General features: G+C 39.5%; 1 protein-coding gene and 1 long non-coding RNA gene across 5 annotated transcripts in view; one reads left to right on the top strand and one right to left on the bottom strand.

Moving 5' to 3' along the window:
* Nucleotides 1-20,251, bottom strand: part of LOC119246558 (uncharacterized) — a 31,205-nt gene extending 10,954 nt beyond the window's left edge. Inside the window, exons 1-4 of one of the 4 annotated variants that reach the window (XR_005125526.2) lie at nucleotides 20,156-20,251; nucleotides 18,661-18,806; nucleotides 15,595-15,665; nucleotides 108-306 (exon numbers count right to left, since the gene is read on the bottom strand). This is a non-coding gene — a long non-coding RNA (uncharacterized LOC119246558). Of the gene's footprint in view, nucleotides 1-107; nucleotides 307-13,574; nucleotides 13,599-15,594; nucleotides 15,666-18,660; nucleotides 18,807-20,155 lie in introns of those variants that run through there. The other 3 variants (XR_008552074.1, XR_005125528.1, XR_005125527.2) reach the window with 3 other exon arrangements.
* Nucleotides 20,252-20,714: 463 nt separating this feature from the next.
* The window catches only part of WDR44 (WD repeat domain 44), a 69,138-nt gene continuing 65,130 nt past the window's right edge, over nucleotides 20,715-24,722 (top strand). Inside the window, 1 exon segment of the mRNA XM_037512036.2 lies at nucleotides 20,715-20,892. Coding sequence (XP_037367933.1) covers nucleotides 20,816-20,892 — 77 coding nt within the window. The 5' untranslated portion in view covers nucleotides 20,715-20,815.

Here is a 24,722-nt window from a genome sequence, read left to right as displayed (position 1 = left end):
GATTAAGAGATAACAGTTTATAACATGTGACTAGTAATTAAATTTTTCCCTTTTTAATAACAAAAACTTTATTTTTTTGTGTTACCAAAAAAAAATTCAAACAGGCAATGAAATAAACATATTTTTTTAAGTTTTCCATCCTAGGTCCTCTGTCCTAGCATTTGGTAAACAGACCAAGTTTAGGTTGCTCAACACTTCTGGATGCTATTAGGTCTCCATCTTATAACCACATTTCTCTTGTTCAACTCGTAACTGATTGGAAATAAACTTTTCAAGCTGTACTTGTCAATAAATGGTCACTGCAATCTGAAAAAAACATAGATGTGTGTGTGTTTATACGTAATTATGACATATAAATGTTTTACATATATGCTTTTTTCTAAATGCTTTTTATATGCTTATATTATAAATATATGATATTCTCTGTATTAATTTTACTTATATGCTTTTTCTTTGTTTTTACATATGTATAAGATAGATTGTATTGAAACATAGGAAAATATATGTACATTATATATATAAAAGAGTAGAAAAGTATTTTGAAAAACTCAGTAATAAACTGTTCATTCTGTTTTCTGCTTATTGGGGAATGCAGTTGGGGGAAGACTAACAACTATAGCATTTAATGTTTATATTATTTGAATTTTTATAAACACATACCTGAAGATTTCTTGTATAAGTGGATATTGCCCAAAAATGGACAAGAAGTCTGTGTCAAAATAGAACTTATTCCTGATGAATCTCCCTCCAGGGAGCAGGAAATGGAGTGAATGATTTCAAATAATTTCTTTAACCCCACAATAAGCTGCAGGTCTCTTTTGCATCTTAGCTCTGAAACAGTCTTTGAGGACATTGATGGGCTACTGACTAATCTTGCTAACAAAAATGTGTGTATCTTCAAAATGTCTTCCATTGATTTTGGGAGATTCACAGGGATCGGTTCTATGTTTTCATGAGAAACCAAGAAATTTTCACTGGTTTGATAGTGGTCAATTACAGGTCCCCACAGTTCCAATGTGCAGGTTCACTCACACACTTCTCTACCCAACCTTCTTTACGGATGCTGTTTTAAAGTTTGCCCTTCCCCAAATTTGGATTTTTATTACAGATCTAAAGCTCTTTTAATTTTATACTGATAAATCAGTACTGCAATATTTGATTAACCAAAAAAGATTTCTTGTATAATTGAAATATAAGAGTGTTAGTGTTTGCATGGTTGATGGGGAAATTTTTTAAATATATGCATTTGGTGGTATTTAGTATAGTTTTGATTGGGGCATCTTTTAAGAGTAATCCAAATTGCTTTTGTCAAAGCAGCTTATGAATAATATGGGATCACAGGCACAATCACAAAATGGCATATCCCTGACTCCACTCCCATCTGCTCTGCAGAAGATATAAATAATCCTTCTTAAGTTTTTCCTCAAGTATTCCTGGCACTAAGCACCCAGAGGCTATCTCACATATGCTCTGTAAATAAGTCTGCTTTGCTGCCATGTGGTGCCTGCCATTTTCCTCCAGTAATGATGTCTCCTGTTCCTGTCATCACCAAGATCAGTTGGTATGCCAACAATGCCCATGAAGGCCACATGAGCTGAGGTTTCAGCGGCACTAATACTGGTTGTCACAGACACTGAGGGTGCCATTACCAGCAGAAGCAGGTACCCTCGACAATGCCACTGCAAATGTTGCTGCTTCCATCGCTATCAGCTTGATTCCTCTCTTGCCTTCACCCTTACATCCAATTTATCTGTAGCTCATATGCATTCAACCTCCAAAACTTACCTCAAATAGGCCAAATTATTTTCAAGTCCACAAATATCACCCCAGCCTAAGCCATGACCATATCTTATTTTTGTTAAAGGGAATTGCAAATATCATGATTGACTTCCCTGCTTGCATTCTTATATCAATCCAGTTCATTTTCTACAACCATAGTAACTTACACATGATCCTTTCAGATGCAAATTAATTCTTATCAGCTCTTGGCACAACACCATTCAGTGACTCTCCATCACACTTAGATTAAAAATCAGATTCTTCTGGGCCTCCCCTGGTGGCACAGCGGTTGAGTGCTGGGCTTTGAAGCTGCCCGCAGCCTCTGCAGCGCCAGTTTGATCCCCGGTGAGGGTCCCACATGGCGCGCAAACCTCTCCTGCCGTGCCCACTGCTCCCCTCAGCAGTGTATTTCATCACTCTGCCTGTTCTGCTCCCCGCTCTGGCTCTGGTGAATTCTCTCACCCTCCTGTGCTTCTGACTGTACCCAGTGCTTGTATAAATAAATAAATAAATAAATAAATAAATAAATAAATAAATAAATAAATGTAAAAAAAATCAGACTCTTCTTCATGGCTTACTAGATCATACATGATTTGGCCCCTGACTCCCTCTAGAACTTCCTCTTGTGCCACTTTCTCCTTGGTCAATCTGGTCCAGCCACACCGGCCTCCTTTCTTTTCCTCAAACATGTCAAGCTTGTACCTGCTTTTGAATCATTATATTTGATGTTCTCCTTGCCTAGAATGTTCTTCTCCCTACATTTGATATGGTGGGTTCCTTTTTGACATCCATACCTTACCTTAAATGTTCCCTCTATAGACAGCAACCTTCCCTGACCTACCTACTCAAATAGTCCCACTCAATCTCTACATGTCACATTATTTAATACTCCACACAATATTTACTAGCCTGACATTGTTTTGTTTGTCCATCCCCACCAACAGAACTACTAGAATGCAGGACCCAAGAGAGGAAGGGCCTTGTCAATCTTGTTTGATAACAACTTTAGCACCTAGACTAGAACCTGACACATTGTTTAGGCTCTCAATAAAATGTTGCTGAAGGTTTTACCATCATCAACACTCTCAGTGTTATTGTCAACTCTAAAGTTGTTGACTGGGTATGCTCTTGCTACCCTACTGAGTTTTAGAGGACACCATTATTTTAGCTTTCATTATCTTGCAGCTCCTTAGGCCTAGGTGTCAGGGACAGTCATGTGTATGACTTGCGGGGGAGGCTGAGTCCAGAGGCAATTTGACTGACAGACACTTCTTCACTGCCACATAGGCCAGTAACCTTGACTCAATCCCATGAACCTCTGGGCTCTCATCCTCTACAGCAGCAATTATCCACTCTGGCTGCAGAAAGAATTACCTGAAGAAATTTAATAAATATTAATACCTGACCGGTTCCTACACTCAGAGGTTCTCATTAATTGGTCTGCAATACATCATGAGCATTTGGATTTTTTTTGAATGTTTTCAGGTGATTCTGATGTGTAGCCAAGGTTGACAGTCTCTGCTTTAGAATAAGTTATTTCACAGTGGACTCCTTGACGCCTCATAAATAGATTCCTGGTAGGTCAATTTCAAACCCTCTTAACTCTCCTGAGATGAATAACAACTGTAGACTCAAGCTGGGGCCCTTGCTGCGTAAGATGTGCTGCCATACTAATACTGAAATATTAATACAATAATATTTTGACCAAACTAGACTTCTGAATATCCATTTCATGATCACAGTAACTGAGCTGAAGCATTTTCCTCCTTTATTCTCTTTTATTGAGCTAACATTGGTTTACAGCACTGTACATGATTTAGTGAAATAGATTCATATCTCAGATGTATGTCATTGAGGCACTTTTAAAAAATGTAGTATGTGCTTGTTGTCACTAGAGGGCTGTCAGGTAAGGGAAACAAAAGAGGAAGAAATATTTTCAAACTTCTGAGAATCCATTTACTCCTGCAGTTGCTATCAGGTTGATAAACACAAATCTAAATTTTCTATCGCTGGCCTTGATTGCTTTTCAAATCCCTAAATCTTCAAGTGTATCCTAGCAATTTCTTCCTAATTGTCACCTCTCTTTCAACCAAACACTAAAATCAGTCACATGCTCTCCAAACTGACTTCCCTTTTTGACCTGCTTGTGTCAACGATGTCTCCATTCTCCCAGTCACCTTCAGCCCTGCACCTCCACAGCCCTGCACCTCCTCTTCCTGTGTTCCCTCCTTCCATGCTCCAAGCTTATCTGACCTCCTAAGTATTTTTCACACCCGTTTCATCCACTTTATCCCCACCGCTACCAGAATGAGCTGATCAGGACCCTGGCAGATCCCTGCTGAAAACCCTTCAGTGGCTCCATTCACCATAAATTACAAATATCTTTTTAGGGCCCTTTAACCTCTTGGCTTCATCAAACGGATCTTTCACAGGCTCTTTTCTTGCATGCTAAAATCTGATGTTTCCAAACTTGCAGTTCCCCCATCTGGGCCTTTGCAAGTGCTGTTTCCTCTCCCCATCGTGTCCTTCCTCCTCTTTTTAACCTAGTGAACTACTCATCCTTCAAAATTAAACTACGGAGTTTCCTTCTCTTTCCAGAAAGGTAGTCATCCAATGCCACCTGGGCATCAGGATTTTTCTAAAAGATTTATTTATTTATGCATACAAGAGCTGGGGTACAGGCCAGAGATGTGGGGGGTGAGAGGATTCACCAGACACAGAGTGGGGAACACAACAGGCAGAATGACTATAATGTACTGCTGAGGGGGAGCAGCGGGCAAGACAGGAGGGGTCTGCTTCGCCATGTGGGTTTCTCTCTGGACAGCCGGGGATCGAACTCTGGCCAACCAGGGATCAAACTCATGCTGCAGAGACTGCGGATTGCTTCATAGTGTGGTGCTTAATCCCTTGCGCCACCAGGGAGGCCCGGCATCAGGATTTTTACAAGCTCTCTAAATGATTCTGATGTGTATCCAAATTTGAGAACCCCCACTACCATCAATCTTTAACACCATCCAGTATGTCCACCAATTTTTAACATATACTCCCTCCTTTCCAAACTTGGGTCTTTGAGAGAATAAGCTATGTCCTACTCAATTTTGTAATCCAATTATCTATGGAGAATAAATTAATAAACCCAACTGGTAATATAAAAATATAATTTCCATTAATATTTTGTCATAAAATAACCATACATATTTTTCTTTTATAACCTTACCTCATGAGTATGTGGCTTGCTGATTTAGAATATTGCTACCAATAATGTAAAAGAATATGACTGTCCTCAATGACATCTACCTCAATCTGTTCAAAAATGTACTCATAATAATTTTAGCTTCCTGTAATAATTTATTATAAAGCCATTATAAGTAAATTAAGAAATCTCTTCAGGAGCTATTTATCATTTTAGCTAGTCCTACTTTGAGGAGATAAGTTTACAATTAGCATGCAACAACATTCCAGTGCCTGGTAGAAACAGAGAATGAAATGAAACCATTTACAATTTTCTTTTTTAGATGGAACTTGATCCTGGAACCAAGGACAAGTTATCCCCAGAGCAGCCTCCCTAGATGCCTTTATTACACCATCACATTCTTATCAACAGCTGCTTAGCTAAAAAGTCCTTAGCACAGCTCAGCCAGCCCAGCCCAAAAAGACTTGAAGATATTTCTGGGATTAGAAAAGAGATAGCTGAGAGACCATGGAAATAGAGGCCATCTGTTGTTGTCATTCTACAACTAAGAAGACACTAGAAAACTTGGGCCTTTCGTCTAGGTAGGAGTGCCTTAGCACAATTTGGAGGTCTCTGAGAAAATATGTAGACCTAATCTGAGTTGGGTCTGGGACATGCATTCTCCTAATATGCACCCTGTTTCAGCAGGGGTGCCCTGTTAAAAGGCCCTTTTAACTCCTTTCACCTCATTTATGTAGATACAGAGTGTATTTATGGGCTGGGACCATTACCCCTTTCCAGAAAAACAGGGACCTGAATATTTGAAAAGGCCGTGGATTGGCAGCAAGAAAGTACCTCGGTGCATGTGTGGTCAGATGGAGAAAGCCAGAGTTCAAAAGCAGTTGGAATGCATATCGACAAACTCTTCCAGGGGAGCATAGTCGATTGCTACACACAGCCAGGAGGCTAGTTGCTGCCTCAGTTCTAGTCTAAGGAGGACTGCTTCAGGCTAAAAATGGCAAAAATACTTCCTATTTTCAGGACTCAAATGGCAAACATCTTGTTCTTTAATTGAAAGCTCTGCTTGGTTTTGCAGATGGATGAAATGGACCTGAACACCCTCTAGCTAAACTCCCCGTTTTTCCTCTATGACCAATTCCCTTGCTCTGTTCTGGCTGCAAATAATCATAAAAAACTAAGAGGGAAATTTGGGGGAAATTTATTCCCATTTGCAGTGATGGAAATGTATTGTTCAGCTTTGCTTAGATGGAACTACTAGCTACATCTTTCTAGTATTCACTGCTCTCACTCCCTAAAATACAGTGATTACTAGTCCCAAGACTCTAACCTTGAAATCTAGCTTTTCAAATTACTTTTCCCTACTTCCCCCTGCTAGTTCCAGAAAACAATATAAGCTTTAACTTCCTTTCTGGTCTCTCACAGGGCAAAGTCCTTTGTTGGGATTTAAACAGTGCTAACTTCCGGGCCACCTCTCCTCATCCCTTTGCTAGCTTCCCTCTGGCTGCTCCCAGGATGTCCTGTTTCTCTATCTCCTCCTCCCTGCTTGCAACAGACATGTGTCCCTGCTCCCAGGATTATAACATCCTGAATGGTCAGCAGCTTTTTTACTACTTCTCTTCAGATAAACTCCACAGCTGCTATACATTTCAGTTTCTATCACATATTGTGTACCCAATTCACAAACTTTTTTCCATTCCTGACTGGTCATCCCATTTGTTTTCTGTTTCTTCCCCTCTTCCCACCAAAAAAAATTTTAGAATTTTGGAGTTGTTTTTTACAAGTCTAACCCTAGGTATTGTCTGTCTATCCTGTAGGGTTTCATTTCCTTACCTCCCTCCCCCAATAATTGCCATTAAGCATTTGCAAATACTGAAGATTCTTTTATTTCTATTTTAAAGTCCCATTTATAGACCTTCCCTCTCCAATTTCACAGTAACTTGGAGGAAGGAAAGTGGTTTTTCTATAGATGACTCTGGGTATTTATGGCCAGAATCCTCAGTCTGATGGCCAAATGGCAATCCCTACATTATGAAACTATAATGTGAAACTCCCTCAAATAAACTTTGAGTGTTATTGAAAGATCATCTGTATCACAGTCACTTGGGGAGCTTCTTAAAATGCTGATTTCAGGGCCTTCCCAGAGCATAGTATTCAATAGGTCTAGGGCAAATTCCCAGAATCTATATTTTAACAGGCTTCCTAAGTGAGTGTACAGTTTGAAAACCATTGCAGTAAGACCTGCTGCTATGTAGCCTTGTTTACATTCATTGGTAGGATCTTGACCATGGCCACCAGGCAATGCACACCTAACAGTATGTGGAAAGTTCTTTAACTTGGAACTTTATGAAGACAGCAGATATATTTATTGAGAATAACTGAACCTGAACTCTAAGCACAAGAACTATATACCAACTCATGTGCATACATGTACACACATTAAAACAAGCTATAATAGTCTACAGTGGGTTTTGATATCAGTCTCCATATCCTCCTTTCTAAGGAACTGACCATGTGTACATTTTCCTTCTAGGTTCTGGGGGTCATTGTCTATGTATCTGAAGTTATTTTCCCACACTGACTAATGTGGGAGGTTCAATTGTAGCTTCAGAGTGCTTATTAGGAATTCCATGCACTTGCTCTAAATATTGAGAATTAACTGATTTCTATGTCAAGGTTCACTTTCTTCTGCAAACAACTGACCACCTAGTTAATTGAAATTGGCAATACTTTCAGTTAATATGATGACTCCAAATGGGGGTGGGATGGCAGAGGAAAATGGATATATGAAAATCAACTGGAGGTTTTCAAGTAATACATGCCTCCTGTCCAGGATACCTGAGTTTTTTGCAAGACCCAAAATTTGAATGGGGTGGGAAACTCTGGTGGAGAATTATGGATCTAACCAGCATTCTGTGTCTGTTCTCTGAAACAGCTGGAGTCTCTTACTTTATAAATCAGCATTATTTAAGGTAAGACAACGCGGTGTTTTTAAATACATTTCCTAGGCGACGTCACCCATGGTTTCTCTGGGCTGGCTGGATCGAGCTCTTACTACACACGTTCATAATATAGTATTTCCTTGCAAATCAAAACTACCATGAGATACCATCTTACACCAGTGAGAATGGCACATATTAAAAAAACTAGCAACAACAAATGTTGGCGAGGGTGTGGAGAAAAAGGAACTCTTCTGCACTGTTGGTGGGCGTGCAAACTGGTCCAACCACTGTGGAAAGCTGTGTGGAGATTTCTGGACCTACTAAACATAGAGCTTCCATATGATCCAGCAATTCCACTCCTAGGTATTTACCCAAAGGACACAGAAACATCAATTCCAAAGAACACCTGCACCCCTATGTTTTTAGCAGCACTGTTTACAATAGCTAAGCTTTGGAAACAACCCAAATGCCCAAAAATAGATGACTGGAGCAAGAAGATGTGGTACATAGACACCATGGAATATTACTCAGCATTCAAAAAAGATAAATACATGCAATTTGCAGCAACATGGATGGCGCTGGAAGGGATCATGCTCAGCGAAATAAGCCAGAAAGAAAAAGAAAAATACCGGATGGTCTCACTCATAGCAGGAATCTAGAAAACTTAAATAAGGGACCAGGAAAATGAATAACTATAAGAAAGTGAAAATCAAAATCAACAAAAAACTATGAACCAGAGACACTTTTAGGGGGGCAGGGGCGGGAGGGAGGGATTGGGGTCAGAATGGGGGGGCTGCAATTGTATGGGGAATGTAACAATAAAATTTATTGTCTAATAAAAAAAAAATAAAGAGGTATGAACCTATATCCCTAAATCACATACAGTGTTGTAAATCAGCATTGTCTTAATAAAAAAGGGCAGTTTTGATAAACCAACAAAAAAAAAAATTAAAAATATTGAAAAAAAAATCAAAATATTGATACAAATACAAACTCAAAATCACAAATGACTTATAAATAGCAGTATGAGGCACTGTGCATTTTAGAAATGAGCTCTCATACCTTAGAGTTCATACTGCCTAAGGATTTCCATCTTCCCCATCTTCTTTGCACAGGAATAGAATTCCATCTTTAGAAGTCTTTGTGGATAATATACTGAATAAGCGCATACCCTTCATCACCCACACGCAGAGGAGACTGGAGTTATAGGAAAGTCCCTGTGGATGTTCATACTTCTCATTAAAAAAAAAAATAATAATATAGTATTTCCTCTGTAACATCATAAACATCTTCCACTAATATTCCAATGCTTACTCATGGGAAGCATCAGCCCAGGGTATTACTATCAATAGTTAATTGTCGTTTGCCTTCTATCCCTTGATCTACAAAATAATGTTTGGATTTATAGTGGGCATCCTCAAATATTGATATTGTCCAGGGCCTTTCCTAGGGCTGGTATGAGAAATGGCTTAAATTTTGAATTCTCCACATATAGTATATGGCCAGGGGTAGTGGGTTTCTATTCTTAGTCCTATTGCTGTTCATTCCACAAGCAAAATTATGAATCTTGAATAGCTGCCCACTAATATATACCCAAAGGAGGAAGACTTAGATTCCCATCAAAGAAATCAATGATACCTACTTAGACAAAGGTCATGGCTCCTCAGTAAGAAAGGAACTCAGTTTCAAATATATTGAATTTCCATACTTCCTAGGCAGACTAGATATTCTTACACTTCTCTGGAAAGAATGGAGTCTCATCTTCCACCCAAAAAGTCCATTTGATCCATTTTCTGAAGTTCTCCAGGCCAAAGAGTGTCCTCTTTAGGACTTGCTGCTGATAGAAGCAACTGTGGCACACTGCCTGATCCAGGACCTCAAACATCCTTATTCTTTCAAGGACACTATAAATCGGGTAGCAACATACCCACCACAATAATTATGCAATGATCTAATCAATATAGACCCAAAGACAGAGTTTCAGAACAGTTTTATTTTTTGCCTGAAAGACTGCCGCCAGGATTTCCACCAGAATGTAATTCACCTATCTAAATGCTTATCTTTATGTGAATAGAAATGAATTGAATAGGGGAAAAAAAGGCCAAAGAAATACCTCTTGTGTAGCACATCCTAAAATGATAGCTATGGTAGATGAAATATACCCTTTTAAATGCAGGGCTGATTGTTCAGAAGGTAGAGAAGTAAGAGCCACTAAAGGATATGTCAGCACCAATCCAGAGAATGAAAGAAAGCTATTAAACAGCATTTACCTTGGGATAAATACTGGTACCCAGTAACCCTAGAGGGTATTTTTAATTTTTAATTAGAAGTTTCTCTTTGGAGATTTTTTGAGACAAGTGTAAGGGACAAAAGAGACAAATCTTTATGTCCAGGCAAGAAGTTGAATCAGCCATACACCAATCCCCTCCGTCTCCATTTAAAGTTGGACCTTCTAAGGGTGAGGCTTTTTTTTTTTTAAGATTTATTTATTTATTTATTTATTTATTTATTTATTTATTTATTTATACAAGCACTGGGTACACTCGGAAGCACAGGAGGGCGAGAGAATTCACCAGAGGCAGAGCGGGGAGCAGAACAGGCAGAAGGACCGAAGTACACTGTTGAGGGGAGCAGCGGGCAGCAGGAGAGGTCTGCGCACCAAGTGGGACCCTTGCTGGTGGCCGGGGATCAAACCGGTGCTGCGGAGGCTTCGGGTGGCTTTGCAGCCCAGCGCTCAACTGCTGCGCCACCAGGGAGGCCCCAGGGTGAGGTTTTTTTTTTTTTTTTTTTTTTTTTTTTTTTTTTTTTAAAAGATTTATTTTTATTTATTTATACAAGCACTGGGTACAGTCAGAAGCGCGGGAGGGCGAGAGAACTCACCAGAGCCAGAGCGGGGAGCAGAAAAGGCAGACTGACGAAGCACACTGCTGAGGGGAGCAGCGGGCGGCAGGAGAGGTCTGCGTGCCATGTGGGACCCTCCTCCGGTGGCCGGGAACAGCGGGGATTGAACCGGCACTGCAGAGGCTGCGGGCAGCCTCGCAACCCAGCTCTCAACTGCTGCGCCACCAGGGAGGCCCCAGGGTGAGGTTTTTAATGGATGAATGAGGGTGGGAACCACCACCCAGAGGCAGATAGGAGAGAGAGATGTTTTGCTTGGTCTTGGCTCTGGGTAGAATAGGAAAAAAAAGGGAAAATTTCCTCTAGACCTCGTAACATCAAACCTATACTCAGGCAGGTCTGGGTTCAGAATTCACATTACTTGTATGGCCAAAACATTTCATACCAGAAATTAAGCCTAAAGAGTAGTTTTCAATTGGTAGTATTCTCAGGTGACTAGCAGGAGTAAGCTCAACTCTCCTCTGGAATGATCCACTTTATTTATTTATTTATTTTTAAAAGATTTATTTATATAAGAACTGGGGTACAGGCCAGATGTGCAAGAGGGTGAGAGGATTCACCAGAGCCAGACTGGGGAACAGAACAGGCAAACTAACGAAATACACTAGTGAGGGGAGCAGTGGGCAAGACAGGAGGGACTCTCGGCGGCTGGCAGGGATCGAACCGGCGCTGCAGAGGCTGTGGACAGCTTCACAGCATGGCATTCAACCGCCTGCACCACCAGGGGAGGCCCTGGAATGATTCACTTTAAACCCAGGTCTCAAAAATCTCCAAGTTCCAAAGAACATGTACTCACAAATAAATGTCATAATACACACAAGAGAAAATGTGGAAGCAGGTTAAGACAAATGGAGGATATAATGAGAAGGACGAATAAGCATCTAAGGGAAGTTCTAGAGGGAAATATTAGAGAAGAGAGAGAATATCTAATAACGAATAGCTGAGAATTTCCCAGAATTCAGGCCACTTAGATAGCTTCTGCATTCTGTCTACTAAGCTTATTAGACTAATGTTAACACTTCTTTTGCCCATGAGAGTCCTGGATTGACTACAATCAGGATACTCAGTCATGATGTCATCCTCAAAAGGACAATGACTGTAGTTAAATAAGCCTCAGTAATAGAATTAGGGTTTGTTTGTTTTCCAGAATGCTAGAGTTGAGATTAAGCATGGTCAATGCAGACCTTTCCTTCAGAGTCTGAAATGATATCCAGTAAATGAGCTCTGTTAATCCAACTCCTAGCTTGTCCATTCTGCAGACTTCAAATGAAAAAACAGAGATACAAGCATACTTTTGGTGTGGAATACTGGAAAATGCATGCACTGAGGGCCAGGCTAACCTAAGTACAAATTTTGACCCTGTCATTGTATGGGAGAAAGTTTGAGAATTTAATGTTTGACATAACATGTAGCATGTTAACCAGATCATTGATAAAGAATAAATGATTACACCCTTTTCATTCCCCATCATCCCTCTTCTTTGGTCATGATTTTCAGACTTTTGCCCAAGACTGAGGCCAAATCCATGATCAGTTTTCAAATAATTTGTGTGCTCTTGAGAAAATGATCTTTTTGGGTATAAACTGTCAGAAAATTTGAAAGACTAAAATTTGTCTACTATTTCTCAACTTTGAGATGTATAAGGGCCAGCCAGATCTAAGGATTAAACAGATAGTAATGAACCAGAACAGCCAGTCGATGTGACTCAAGTGGGTGTGGTAGTAAAGGTGGACAGGATGGCTGAAGCAGACAAAAAGATCTGGCATGGCAAGCTAGATATTTAGTCTATAGCTTAGCACGAGTCAGGGAACATAATAAGCATAGAAAGAATAGGGTCAAGGCAGGTTGGAGAAGCTTGATATCCATATGTTTAGGCTTCAAAAATCAGGAACACAGGCAAAATGCATAATTAAATAGCTAGGGGTTAGTATTCAGGGTCTGGGTGATGATTATTGGAAGCCCAATCTCCAGACGATGTGGGTCACATTTTTGAGATTCCAAGTGTCGAATATTGGAACTACAGATCAGCGCTCAAATCAAAATCTTAGATGACAGGGATAAAAAGCTCAATTCAGAAGAAGTAGGCCATACCACTGTTAACCTATTATATAATGCAATGCCTGACACAGAGTAAGGCATTATTAAACATCTGTTAAACAAATGAATGATCAAACAACTACAGTGAAACAAAATAAATGATACTGGAAGGTCAGCAGTAAGACTAACATTGAAACTAAGCCCGAGTTTTGAAGGTAAATGCATTCAGCCAATGGTAAAAGGCCACAGAAACAGGACCAAACAGCTCCTAACATTGCATAGCAGCAGCATTTGCAAATGGAGTTGAAGTTTGGGTGTCATGTACATGTGAGTATATGTGAAGCAAGACACATTTTTCATATTTTAAATTCATGTTAGGTTATTTTTTCCAAATTCATTGTTTTTTTCTCCTGTTACATTACACTTTAACATTCCCTCAAATGTCACATTTATTTCTGAGTGCATGCAAGGATCTCAGAAAGCAAGGAGTGCTTGTTGATATATTACATTGGTTTTGCCATGACCTACCCGGATCTATGGTTCTTAACTGGCAGAGGGAGCATAGGGGACGTTTGAGTTCACAGTTCTGAAACTCAGACATCTCTGTAAAGTGCAGCTGGGTTCTCTGCTAAGGTGTCCCAAGGCAGAAATCGAGGTGTCCGCCAAGCGACCTTGTCATAGGTAGCTTGGTGTCCTCGTCCCAGCTCACTCAGATTGTTGGAAGAATTCTGTCCCCCACAGTGATCTTGGCTCTGGGTAGAAGAGGAAAAAAAGAGAAAATTTCCTCTAGACCTCATAACTTCAAACCTATACTCAGGCAGGTCTGGGTTCAGAATTCACATTACTTGTATGGCCAAAACATTTCATACCAGAAATTTAGCCTAAAAAAGTAGTTTTGAATTGGTAGTATTAGCAGGAGTAAGCTCAACTCTCCTCTGGAATAATTCACTTTAAACCCAGGTCTCAAAACTCTCCAAGTTCCAAAGAACATGTGCTCACAAACAAATGTCACAATACACACAAGAGAAAATGTGAAAGCAGGGACCACTCTCAGCTCCTGGAGGTCACATTCCACATTCATGACCCCCACAGGTTGGTCACAGCATAGATGTTTGCTTTCTCCCAGGCGAGCCAGAGGACTTTCTCAGACGTCCTCTTCCCCACCAGATGACGGAGAAAACTGCTTTGAAAGGGCTCATGTGATTAGGTCAGATCTACTGGCATAATCTCCTTATCTTAAAGTCAACTGATTTGGGACTTTAATTATATCTGGACAATCCTTCACAGCAGAACCTAGATTAGTGTTTAATTGAATAGGAAATCTTGAGGTCTATTGTAAAAGTCTGCCTACCACAACCTCCAATGTTGAGAGGTACCCATTTAAACAAAGACTATCATAAAGAATTTTTAAAAAGGAATAACAACCAATGGCCTTAATTTTTTGTTGTAGTATTTCAGATACTTCACTAGTTCACAAGGCTCATTTGCTACAAACCAGTAAAACAAGAACAAACAGATTAGTTTGGGGCAAGCTACTTAACCTTTCAATGTCTCATTTTTACACTTGTAAAGTGAAAGTGATGAGCACTTAAGAGTTCATGCTCTGGATTCAGATTGATTTGGGCTCAGCCTGACCACTAAATGCTAGCTGTGAAACTTTGGACAACATACTTAACTCTTTGAAAAACCTCAGTTTCTCTACTTACAAAATGGGAATAATAGTTAACAATCTTTATATAGCATATGGATTAAGTTTACTAATACATGCAAAGTACTTGAAACAGGGCCTAGCATCAATTTAATGATAGTAATTATTACTTTATTAGCATTGAATGATGTGAGATGTAAAACTATCTTAGAAGGTTTAGTTATTATAATGTAATGTATTGTCAATTGGTACACATAGAGAGTGTAACATTTTACAGGCGCCCTACACTTAAGGTGAATATATTTAGTATGTACACATATTATCACATACTTATTGAATATACCACCTTAATAATGCAGATGAAATTCCCATTTATTTTTGTCTTTTAACACATTCAGTGTAAATATAGCAGTATAAATCCCCAAGATAAAATATATAAACAAGACATTAATCTTTAGACAGAATAAAGGTTTTGTATGGATTTAGTAGCCAGAATTATAACTAGTGAATGAAAATTAAAGAAATGCATACTTGGGCTAAATATATCAGAGAAGTTAACATTTATAAAAAAAAAAACAGGCTAAGTAAATAGTAAGCTCATGTCACTGAGTGACCACTTATCAGTGAAGTTTGTAAAAGAAACTCATATACCAGATATGAGGCTTGGACTGGTGACCTTTAAAGTCCCTTCAAATGTAAAAGTTCATGAAATTCTAGTTGTCGTTGATGAGTATGTATAAGTGTACATGTACTTTAGCTCGATGATATTAGGTTAAATTTCAGCAATTAAAAAATGTACATAAATGCCATGGGAGTAAAACAGAAGATCTCCAACTTTTGGCCTGATTTTTTGAAGCATGAAGTTCATATGTTTTAGTTTCTTTCTTTAGATCCAGCTCTATCTGCTACTTGTTGTTTTGAAAAACAAAATAATGCTTAAAGCATATTATTAGAAGTAAACCTCTAATATTTTATTGTGCTTCTAGAAGCTCCACATCAGTCTATCATTTCACAGATGCTTTAGAAATTACCATTACCAATCTCTTTGTGTATCAGCCTGCTGTGCAATAGGTATGATTTTTTATTGGTAGACCAATTACCTTCCAATATTTGCTTTGTGGTTGTTTTTCCAGATTCAGCTTCTTAGTGACACAGCTGTTAAGTGTGATATCTGCAATAGGCCAGGACACATAGTCATATACTATATTAGGAATGAATCTCAGGTCTTAAATTTGTATGTAATTCTATCTTGTATATCATCAGTTTGTATACTTTCTTCTAATAGTTTCCCCTTGTTTACAAAGTCATATATATTCACTATAAAAAATCCAATCATTCTCTAAGGTACAAATAAGATACAAATATCTTATTATTTTAATCAGCAACCAAAGAAAATCACCAGCAATCATATGTGAGCATTCTTCTAGAATTCTCTGTCTTAGATACACATACAGATACTAGGTAAACGATTTTACATAGATGGAATTACTCCACATGCTGTATTTGATAACATCTGTTTTCATTTAACACATCAGGAGCTCTTGTCATAAGTACTGAATATAAAGAATTATTCCTTAATAACTTGTGGTTAGCACATTATTCCTGTGTACTAGTAAGCTTTTCCTGGAAAAACCTTCCACTGGATACTCCATGTTATTGGAACACAATCACAGAAGTCTTTCCCCAGTTGGCACATAGCAGGGAATCAGCTGACCCAAACCTGACAAATACGAGTTCTCCATGCCTTTAGCTAAAGGGAATTCCAAGAGACCAATCAATCTCATGCCTGAGGTTTAATATATGAACATTAGGAAAGAGAAGATCTCACTTCCTTTAGGATTGAGAATTATTAAGATATTATAAATTGAAGTTGCTTATAGCTACCTTGGCCAACTACAAGAAGGAAGATGTCTGAGATAAGAAAATTGGAGCCAAAGCACAAAAAGAAGCAGGGACAAGCAAAAATGAGAGATGGAAAGAAAAAGTATTGATATATCTTGGACCCTAGTTCCAAGCATGCCTAAAGCATCCAGACTACAGTCAGCGCTATAATACCATATGCTCTCCTAGAAATCACTGCACTGCAAAGTTCAATAAAAACCACAGGGCTTTTGCAGAAAATGGAGCTAGGAAAACAACATTAAACATTTTTTCAGTGACACATATGCTAAATGATAGAACCTAATGAAAATGGTAGCAACGTTTTACACATAACTGCTTAAGAACTACATAAATACTATAATAAATAAGGTACTTTATTATGAAAAGAGCCTAAAGTTTGCCTGTAGAAATGGGTATCAGAGGGGATGCAGTTTGTGAGTTATTATGAAGCAGTTAGGAGGAGGGTTATCTGAAATAAGATGGAAAGTTTTAACACTAGGTGTGGATGGATGTGACTAAAACACATATAATGAACTGAGATAGATGTCTGAGGTACATATTTGTATGTGTGAGCATGTGTGTGTGTGTGTGTGTGTGTGTGTTTTGTGTATTCCCATGTGACTTGATTCAGTTGAGTATAGTTTTCTGCTTTTAACTAGTGTTTATGGCTGACAAAATAGCACATGAGCAAATACAAAAATTCTCAAATTTTTCTTTAATATATTAATGACAATGGAACAGACAAGCATTGTCGAAGTCTATATTTGATTATTCAAGCGAATAAATTTTTTTTTGTTTGCCAGTTAGCTTTCTTCTAGAGTCCAGTACTGTAATACACAGTTACATAATACTCCATTACACAATAGTAACACCTTCTAAATCCTGGCTCTGCTGTGTCTCAACACAATTCTAGACTGTATTTCTCTACTTTCAATTCTTGTGTGCTCTGCAATTGAAAATTCATTTTATAACAACATAAACCAGCATTAAAATACAAAAATTGCAAGGCCAAAAAGAAAAAAAAACTTTTTTGGATATTTATGATACTATCTTAATCTGTAACAAAACCTTGTAAATAGATATTTGAAGGTTGATCATTGTAGAATTTTATCTTGGACATGATACATTTTGGCCAGTTTCAGAATGATTTTTTTCCATGAATTCCGATACTTTAAAATCCATAAAAACTCCCACAGAGATTGCAACATCAAATTTATGTCAATATTTTATCTCAAATATCCTAACCCTGAGTAATTACTTTAGCTCTTGTTGGTAAAAAAGCTTACTTACATGTATCACAGTGTTGACACTAATGTTCCAGTGATAACCTTGGGGGGTGCCAGAAATACTACCGGTTTGTACTATTCTTCCTAAGAGGAGAGCAAGCGTCTTACAAATTGTTCCATATACTGGCTGCGACTTCTAACCTTTGAAACTCCCAAGTAGTGTTTGTGCTATGCAGATAAGGAGGCATACACTGTTTTCCTAAACCCACCTCAGCCTTAGACGGATGTAGTTTTTATAGCCACTGGGAATGACAGATGAGAAAAAGTTTTATCCTCATTTTTATCTATATGATGTTGCAGCACTCCACAATTCCACTGTGAAATAAATGCAAATAACTATTTGAGTTCTGGTGTACCCTAGAAAATAGCATCCTCTGTAAAAAGCAAATAGTTTAGGCTTGGCAGCCATGCAGCCTCTGTCCGAAGTACTGAAAGCAGACATATACAATACCTAAACAAATAGGCCTGGCTGTGTTCCAATAAAATTTCATCTACAAAAATGGATGGATCTGTCCAGTGTATCATAACATGCTAACTCCTACTTTGGGGCTTCAACGTTTTTTTTTTTTTTTTTTCCCTTTTTTTTTTTTTTTTTTTTTTTTTTTTGAGCCTTGGGGCAATCTCTGACAACTCAAGTAAAGTCATGCAAGCAGGCACCTGAATTATCTCTGCTTCAACAAGTAGTTTTACTTTCATGATATATAGAATTTTGAATGAAATCAGGTTTGATACAAGGGTTCCATTCCAAATAAAGAGGAAATCTTCAAAATCCACTGCCTTAAACTAAACCTTAACCTTTACAACTAAAGAACAGATGTTTCGGGCAAAACAAAGATCTTTGACATCTTCAAAAATGATGATAGGGAGTACATGTGCTCCCAGAAAGTCACTTATTTTACAATTGACAAGTGTTTAGACAACTTTAATAACTCTAAAAATGTTATCAGTTTATCATTCTTATTCTATTTTGACTTTTTCTAAGTATAATGTTTAAGGTACCTTAAATGGTCCAAGAGAGGTGGTATGGTCCAGTGAAAAAAGAAAGCACCAAATTAGGACTCGATATCTGTCCCCATTGCTAGATTGTGAGCTCCTGAAAGACAGGAAGTAAGTTATCTTCGTCATCTTTGAACTGTCCTCTGCATCTAGAACAGAACATGACAATAAGCTTTAACTTTTAAGGCAAACATAAACTCACTATTATATAAGTCAGAAGAGAATAAATTCAGGTAGCTTCTTTACTTATATCTTTCCATAATACACAAGGGAAAAAGCATTGTTTCCTAGTGAGCAACAAAATAAAAAGTCCTTTTGAGATACATTTATTATACTTAGGAAATTAACATGTTTAAAACACACAAGACCTAGTAATAACTAGATTGTGACAAGATTCATACACTCATAGGTATCCATAATCCCTCATCTGCTATTCTAAAATCCAGAAAGCTCCAAAAACCAAAAATTTTGGTTGTTTTTATTTTTAGTAACTTACTTGACAGTCAATTGATCTAACCCAATTTGGCAGTAGTATCTGACCTGAACTGAAAGAGGATATTTACTGGTATTTATTTACTCTGTATGAATAATCATACAGTTTGCTGCAAAAATATTACCATACATGATTATTCCATTTTCCCTGAACTCCCCGTTCTGTTACAGAACATACAGTATAGGGCATTTGGCTTTACACAACTCCACCAAACTGTGCCAGATTTCTGGTTGTTCTACAAGGAGGCCTCCATTGTCCTGATCTGGCCTCTTCAGTCTTTTCTGTTGCCATCTTGAGCAGTAGTTGAGGCCACACAAACAGTTTAGGGAAACTGCCTATCATATCAATGGGGAAAAATGTGCTTCAAGATCATATAGGAAGTCAATGTTATCATTCTGATGGTCAATGATCCCATTGTTTGAGAAAGAGCTTGGGCTTTTAAAAAGCACTTTTCTATTTTTATCATTGGACAATAGGCAGCCCAGGGTCAGCATCACATTACTAGCTCTTAGCCTTGCAAAAAGTATCCGCTCAATATATATTTACCATTTGACTTATATTTTGCCCAGTATGTAAGAACTTTTCTCACATTAAGTGTGGGCAGCGGCAGATATTCGAGAGGAAAAAGTAACCACCGGAGCCCTTGTACTGGCTCTGCTCCAGCAATAAATCCATCATTACTCCTGGGAACTGGAACACTCCCCACGAGTCTCTCTCATGGATCCCACCCTCTGGTTGACAGGATCGTATCTAGAGATCTCAATTAGACCTCGTAGCAAATAGGGCGGGTTATTTCTGTAACACCGAAGGTGGCGGACTTGCCTATGCCCTAGAGTGGGATATTCGCGGCTTAGATGAACTCAAACGACGTAAATGCAAACCACAATGCCACCCTTTCCCGACAGCAAGTCCTCATAAGAAAAGAGCAGACTCAAAAGCTTGGAAAATGCTTCTCTTGAGAAAGGCATAGTTAGTGGGCGAGATCCCCTGCGACACCCCACCTACGTCGGGCTCGTGCGCTCAGAGTCGGGAACCACGCTGCTCAGGCGCAGGTTCTAGACTCCTCCCTTCGCGAGGCGCATCCCCACCCTTCCCGGCTACTTCCGGCCCTCTCCGAACGCCTTTCAACGCGCTTGCGCCGTTTTGATAGGCTTCTTGGGCAGAAGAAATCGGAGCGCAGCCTCTCTGGAACCGCCCCGTCTCGTCTCCGCCCCGCCCCGCCCTGCCACCCCCTCCCGAAATCTCGCGAGGGTAGGTGAGCGGCCGTACTTTGCGGGCCACTAGCTCGCCCAACTGCTGTAATTGCCGCTGCGGGAGAATTCGGAGCTGCTGTCGTCGGCGCTCCCGCCTCCCCCACTGAGGAGGGCCACCGCCTCTCGCTCTCGGGGTACACCTATCGCCGGGAGCGACGGCAGCTACTGGCCCTGGACCCACCGCCGCCTGCTCAGACGGCCGCTCCGCCGTTCATTCCCGCAGCCCGGCAGCGGAGGGTGGCCCCTTGCCTCTAACCGGCTGCTCACTCCGGGTCGTCTGCTCCCTTCTCCTTCTCCTTCTCGCCGGACCCTTCTCCCACGGCCTCGCCGGGGTGGAGGACGAAGACGAGGAGACGAGAGTCACCCTCCCTCCAGGAGGCGCCGGCCCCTCACCCGCGGGTGTGTCCTATAAATGGCGTCGGAAAGCGACACCGAGGAATTCTTTGATGCCCCTGAAGATGTGCACCTAGGGGGCGGCTACCCTGGAGGGTAAGTCACTGGAGCTGCGGCCCAGAAGCGGGGGTCTCACACCCTCGACTTCCCTTTTGCCTTCCCCCTACACCTCTCCGGGATCCCGCTCTGTCCGCCTCCGCGGTTCCTCTAGTCTCACTCGGGCACTTCACAGTGAGTCGGGGGAGGGGGACTCGACCCCCACAGGCAGACCCTCAGTTCCCGGGTGCACGGCCCCGAGGGCTCTCAGGGAGCCCTTTGAACGTCTGGATCAGCTTTCTGCGAGGTGGGACAGCTTCCGTGCCCGAGAGCCGGCGGTTGGTAATTGTGGGGTCCAGAGCTTACCTTTGGAGCATCCGTTTTGGCCCTGGGGACCATAGATTGAAGGAGTAGTTACACAAGAAATTGGCATTTGCCATTTCGTTCTTTCTTTTGCCGCAAACTTACTCGTTTCAGAGGTAGCTATAACTTTACCCTTTTGCCGTCCTCTTTTCGTCGCTCAGAAAAGCTGCGCCAGGTGGGGGGTGGTTGGGGGAGTTGCAATGGTTGGGTAGTTACTTAGAAAGTCCTCCAGCTGATGCATTCTAAATCTATAGTGTTTTATTAAAATAGCACCTTGCCGTGCTGCAAAGGAAAGCGAAGACAAGGTCTTTACCGTTTGGGAGAAGGCGGTCTCAAAGGGTAGCCGGACATAAATGTTCACCGCCGACTACAGGGATACAAACAAGTGCTGAGTAATCTGGTGATTGGAAGGAGAGCCACAGCTTTGTGCTCTTTATCTAATTCGGCAAGATGTTTTAGTGGTGATTAATATGGGAGATTCTTAGTGGGAAGTAAAGTAGTTGGAATGCTTCACTTGACTGGGACTTCTACGTACCCACTTCTCTACTTTTCAAACTTGGAATAATGTTTAAAGTTATTTCGTCCAACTCTTCTACAGACTTGTGTGGAACTAGAGGCACTGAAGTATGTTTTCATGCTGTAAGAACCCGAGAATTGGTAGTTTGTATGTTAATGTAGGTCACTAATATGGTTCCAGGATTTCAATTGCCTTCAATTCTCAAACTTAGCCGGCGGAAGAAATAACTTACTTGCTGCAAATAAAGTTATCTGTACATTCTAGAAGTCGTTCTAACACCTTACATATGTAACGTATGCCAAAAAAGTTACAGCAAAAAAATCAGAAAGAAATCTATGTTGGAGCGCAGATGTGTTTCCACCAACTTTGATATCACTATTATGGAATGTGGGGGTGGCATTGGCCAGTCTTGAGATGGCACTGAATCTCCTGCAAGTTCAAGATCAGAAACAAGTTCATAGCTAGATAATAGAGAAAATACATTTGGGTTTCCAAATATATTAGATTAAATTAAATTTTATTTTTGTGGTTTTTTCCTCAAACTGTCGTGAACTCCCAATTCAGGTTAAATGAGAGATCAAATCTTTTAATATTTTGCATGCATATGTGTGTGGAGGATGAAAGGAAAGTAATAATCGATGTATATGATTGTAATCAATTTAGAAGTAGGTGAACATTGTTGCTTTTCAATGACTAAAACTAATTTTGAAAGACAGTTATATCAGCACTTGTGAGACGGCCTGATCTAGTACCTGGCACAATGAAAGAGCTCAAATGTTCATTTTCTTCTCCTTCCTTTAATGGAATTAGCAAATTTAACTTTCACAGTGCTTACTTTTGTTAGGAAGTATGCAGAACTTGGGGGCTGTTTAACTTCTCTAAACTAAATGAGTCATTTTGATAGGTTTGATGGTCACTTCTTCCCTCGTTGGATAATTATTCAACCACTTTAATCCTTTGTTATTAGGTGAAAAGTGAAAAATATCTCTTGGCACCCAGTGTTCTAATTTTAACTCTAACCTGCCCAGATATTGAGTGTGTTGAGCTCTATGAGTAAAACTACAGTGTCTGTCTAAATTTTATGGGCCCCAACCTGGATTAGTGAGGGAATTTGGAAGAGAATTCTATTCAAATGGAGAATTGCATCTGAAAAGAACTAGCGGTACTGGGTGGACTGAAGATTGGCATTAACGTTTCCTCTCCCTTGTGATAGGTATCTCATTTGCATAAGCTACTGGGAAGAGTTGACTGGGTAACTAACAACCTAGAAATAGTGTAAGAATTAATCTTGATTCATGAAAACATGTTGTCACTAGATATCTGGACATTAGAAATATCTTCTGTCCTTTGATGTGAACTTAAGGGGCCATGCTATATACAAGCTAGAAGAGTGTAACAGACTAACTTGGGAACTTAAAACAATGTTCTTTACTGTTGCATGTTCTAATATACGCTAAACTGTAGTAAACTGAGAAGACACAAGAGTTAGTCGTTAATCAACAGAATCCAAATACACATTTAATATCATAAAATGGGTCTATTTGTTAACAATGATGTCTTCACCTTTGTTATTCTATTTGAAAGCAAATTTAGTAAGTTAAAGATCAGCCCAGTTTTTTATAGACAGACTTAATTGCAGTGCAGCCTATTTTTCATAGTGGCAGATCATCTCCACTTTCCCCAGATTTTCAATATATGCCACATTAATAATGTTTTATTTTGGTAGATATATTTTAGGTCAGTTTTCCTTATTTTTTTCCTCGATTTTTACATATGAGGAACCTCAGGCTCAGAGAAGTTAATGAAATGCTCTATGAGAACAAGTAGTGACAGAGCTGGGATTTGAAACCAGTTTTTCAGACTCCTAATCCAATATTTTTTTTCTAGTACGTTTATAGCTATCCCACTGTGTTTGTGTGTGTATGTTTAGAGCGTAGCCTCCTGCAGGAGGTGGAGGACTAAAATGCTTTCGGACCAATTTGCTGAATTGAACTGCTGCATCTATTTAAAACCAGCAGTCCAAACTTTTTAGTTCTCTTGGCTAGAAATTCCCACTTTCCCTTTCAGGAATTTTATAAGATGATAGCATATTAAAGCTAGAATTTCTTCATACAAATATGAAAACCAAAGCCTGGTAAAGGAAAGTGACTTGTACAAGGTACTGTAGCAAATTAATGGCAGAGTTAGGACTATTAACCCAGATCAATTTCTCACACTAGCCTTCTTTCTGCTACTGTGCTGTCTTGATAAAGCAGGAAAGGGAGGAGGAAGTGTTGCGTAGTAGAAAAAAAGCCCTGAACTATGAGTCATTTCATTTCCTCATCTTTAGATTAAGATTACACTCTGAGAATCTTTGCATCTCTAAAATTCTGGCATTATACTGAGGATTAATAGAGTGCTTTTATTGATAAGCTTTTGTTCTTGGGACATCTTTCCAATGATTTTTCATTTTAACTTTTAGTATTATAAACTAGATGGTATTTGGTACAGGATTTAAGACCTATAGATTTGAAATTAATCATTTATTGGGTAAATTATATATGAGATGAATGTTCCTGCTAATTTGTATAGATTTTACATAAACATATTAAAAGCTAACACTAAGACCATGTTATAAAAATAAATGCAACATTTTGAATATTCCTTTCTAGAGGTAGCCAAAGTAGTTTTTGAAGCCATGGAAGGAAGAATAGAATGGTAACATTTTTAGAGTAGGAAGGGATCTGAGATCATTTAGTCCAGCCCCCCCCCCCAACCCCATTTAACTGAAAGAGAAACCTAGGGTCAGAGAGGAGAAATACCATGTTGCTGATTAGTGGCAGATTTGGAACTAGAACCCGCTTCTCTTGATTTCTTATTTATACCATGCTGCTTTGTCTGTAGAAGGAGGCAAAGTATTGCTGGGTATCCTGCTGTTAAGTTTCTGGTACTACCCTTGTTAGGGGAGCTCCTAAGATGATTTACTGTGATTCTGTTTCTCCCTTATGCCCTGCTGTCAGAAGACATTGTT

The sequence above is a fragment of the Talpa occidentalis genome, unplaced genomic scaffold (assembly GCF_014898055.3).
Source record: "Talpa occidentalis isolate TD23 unplaced genomic scaffold, MPIMG_talOcc4v2.1 talOcc4.15, whole genome shotgun sequence".
Taxonomy (NCBI): Eukaryota; Metazoa; Chordata; class Mammalia; order Eulipotyphla; family Talpidae; genus Talpa; species Talpa occidentalis.
Note: the sequence above shows the minus strand (reverse complement) of the source record. Positions and strands in the feature narration are given on the sequence as shown.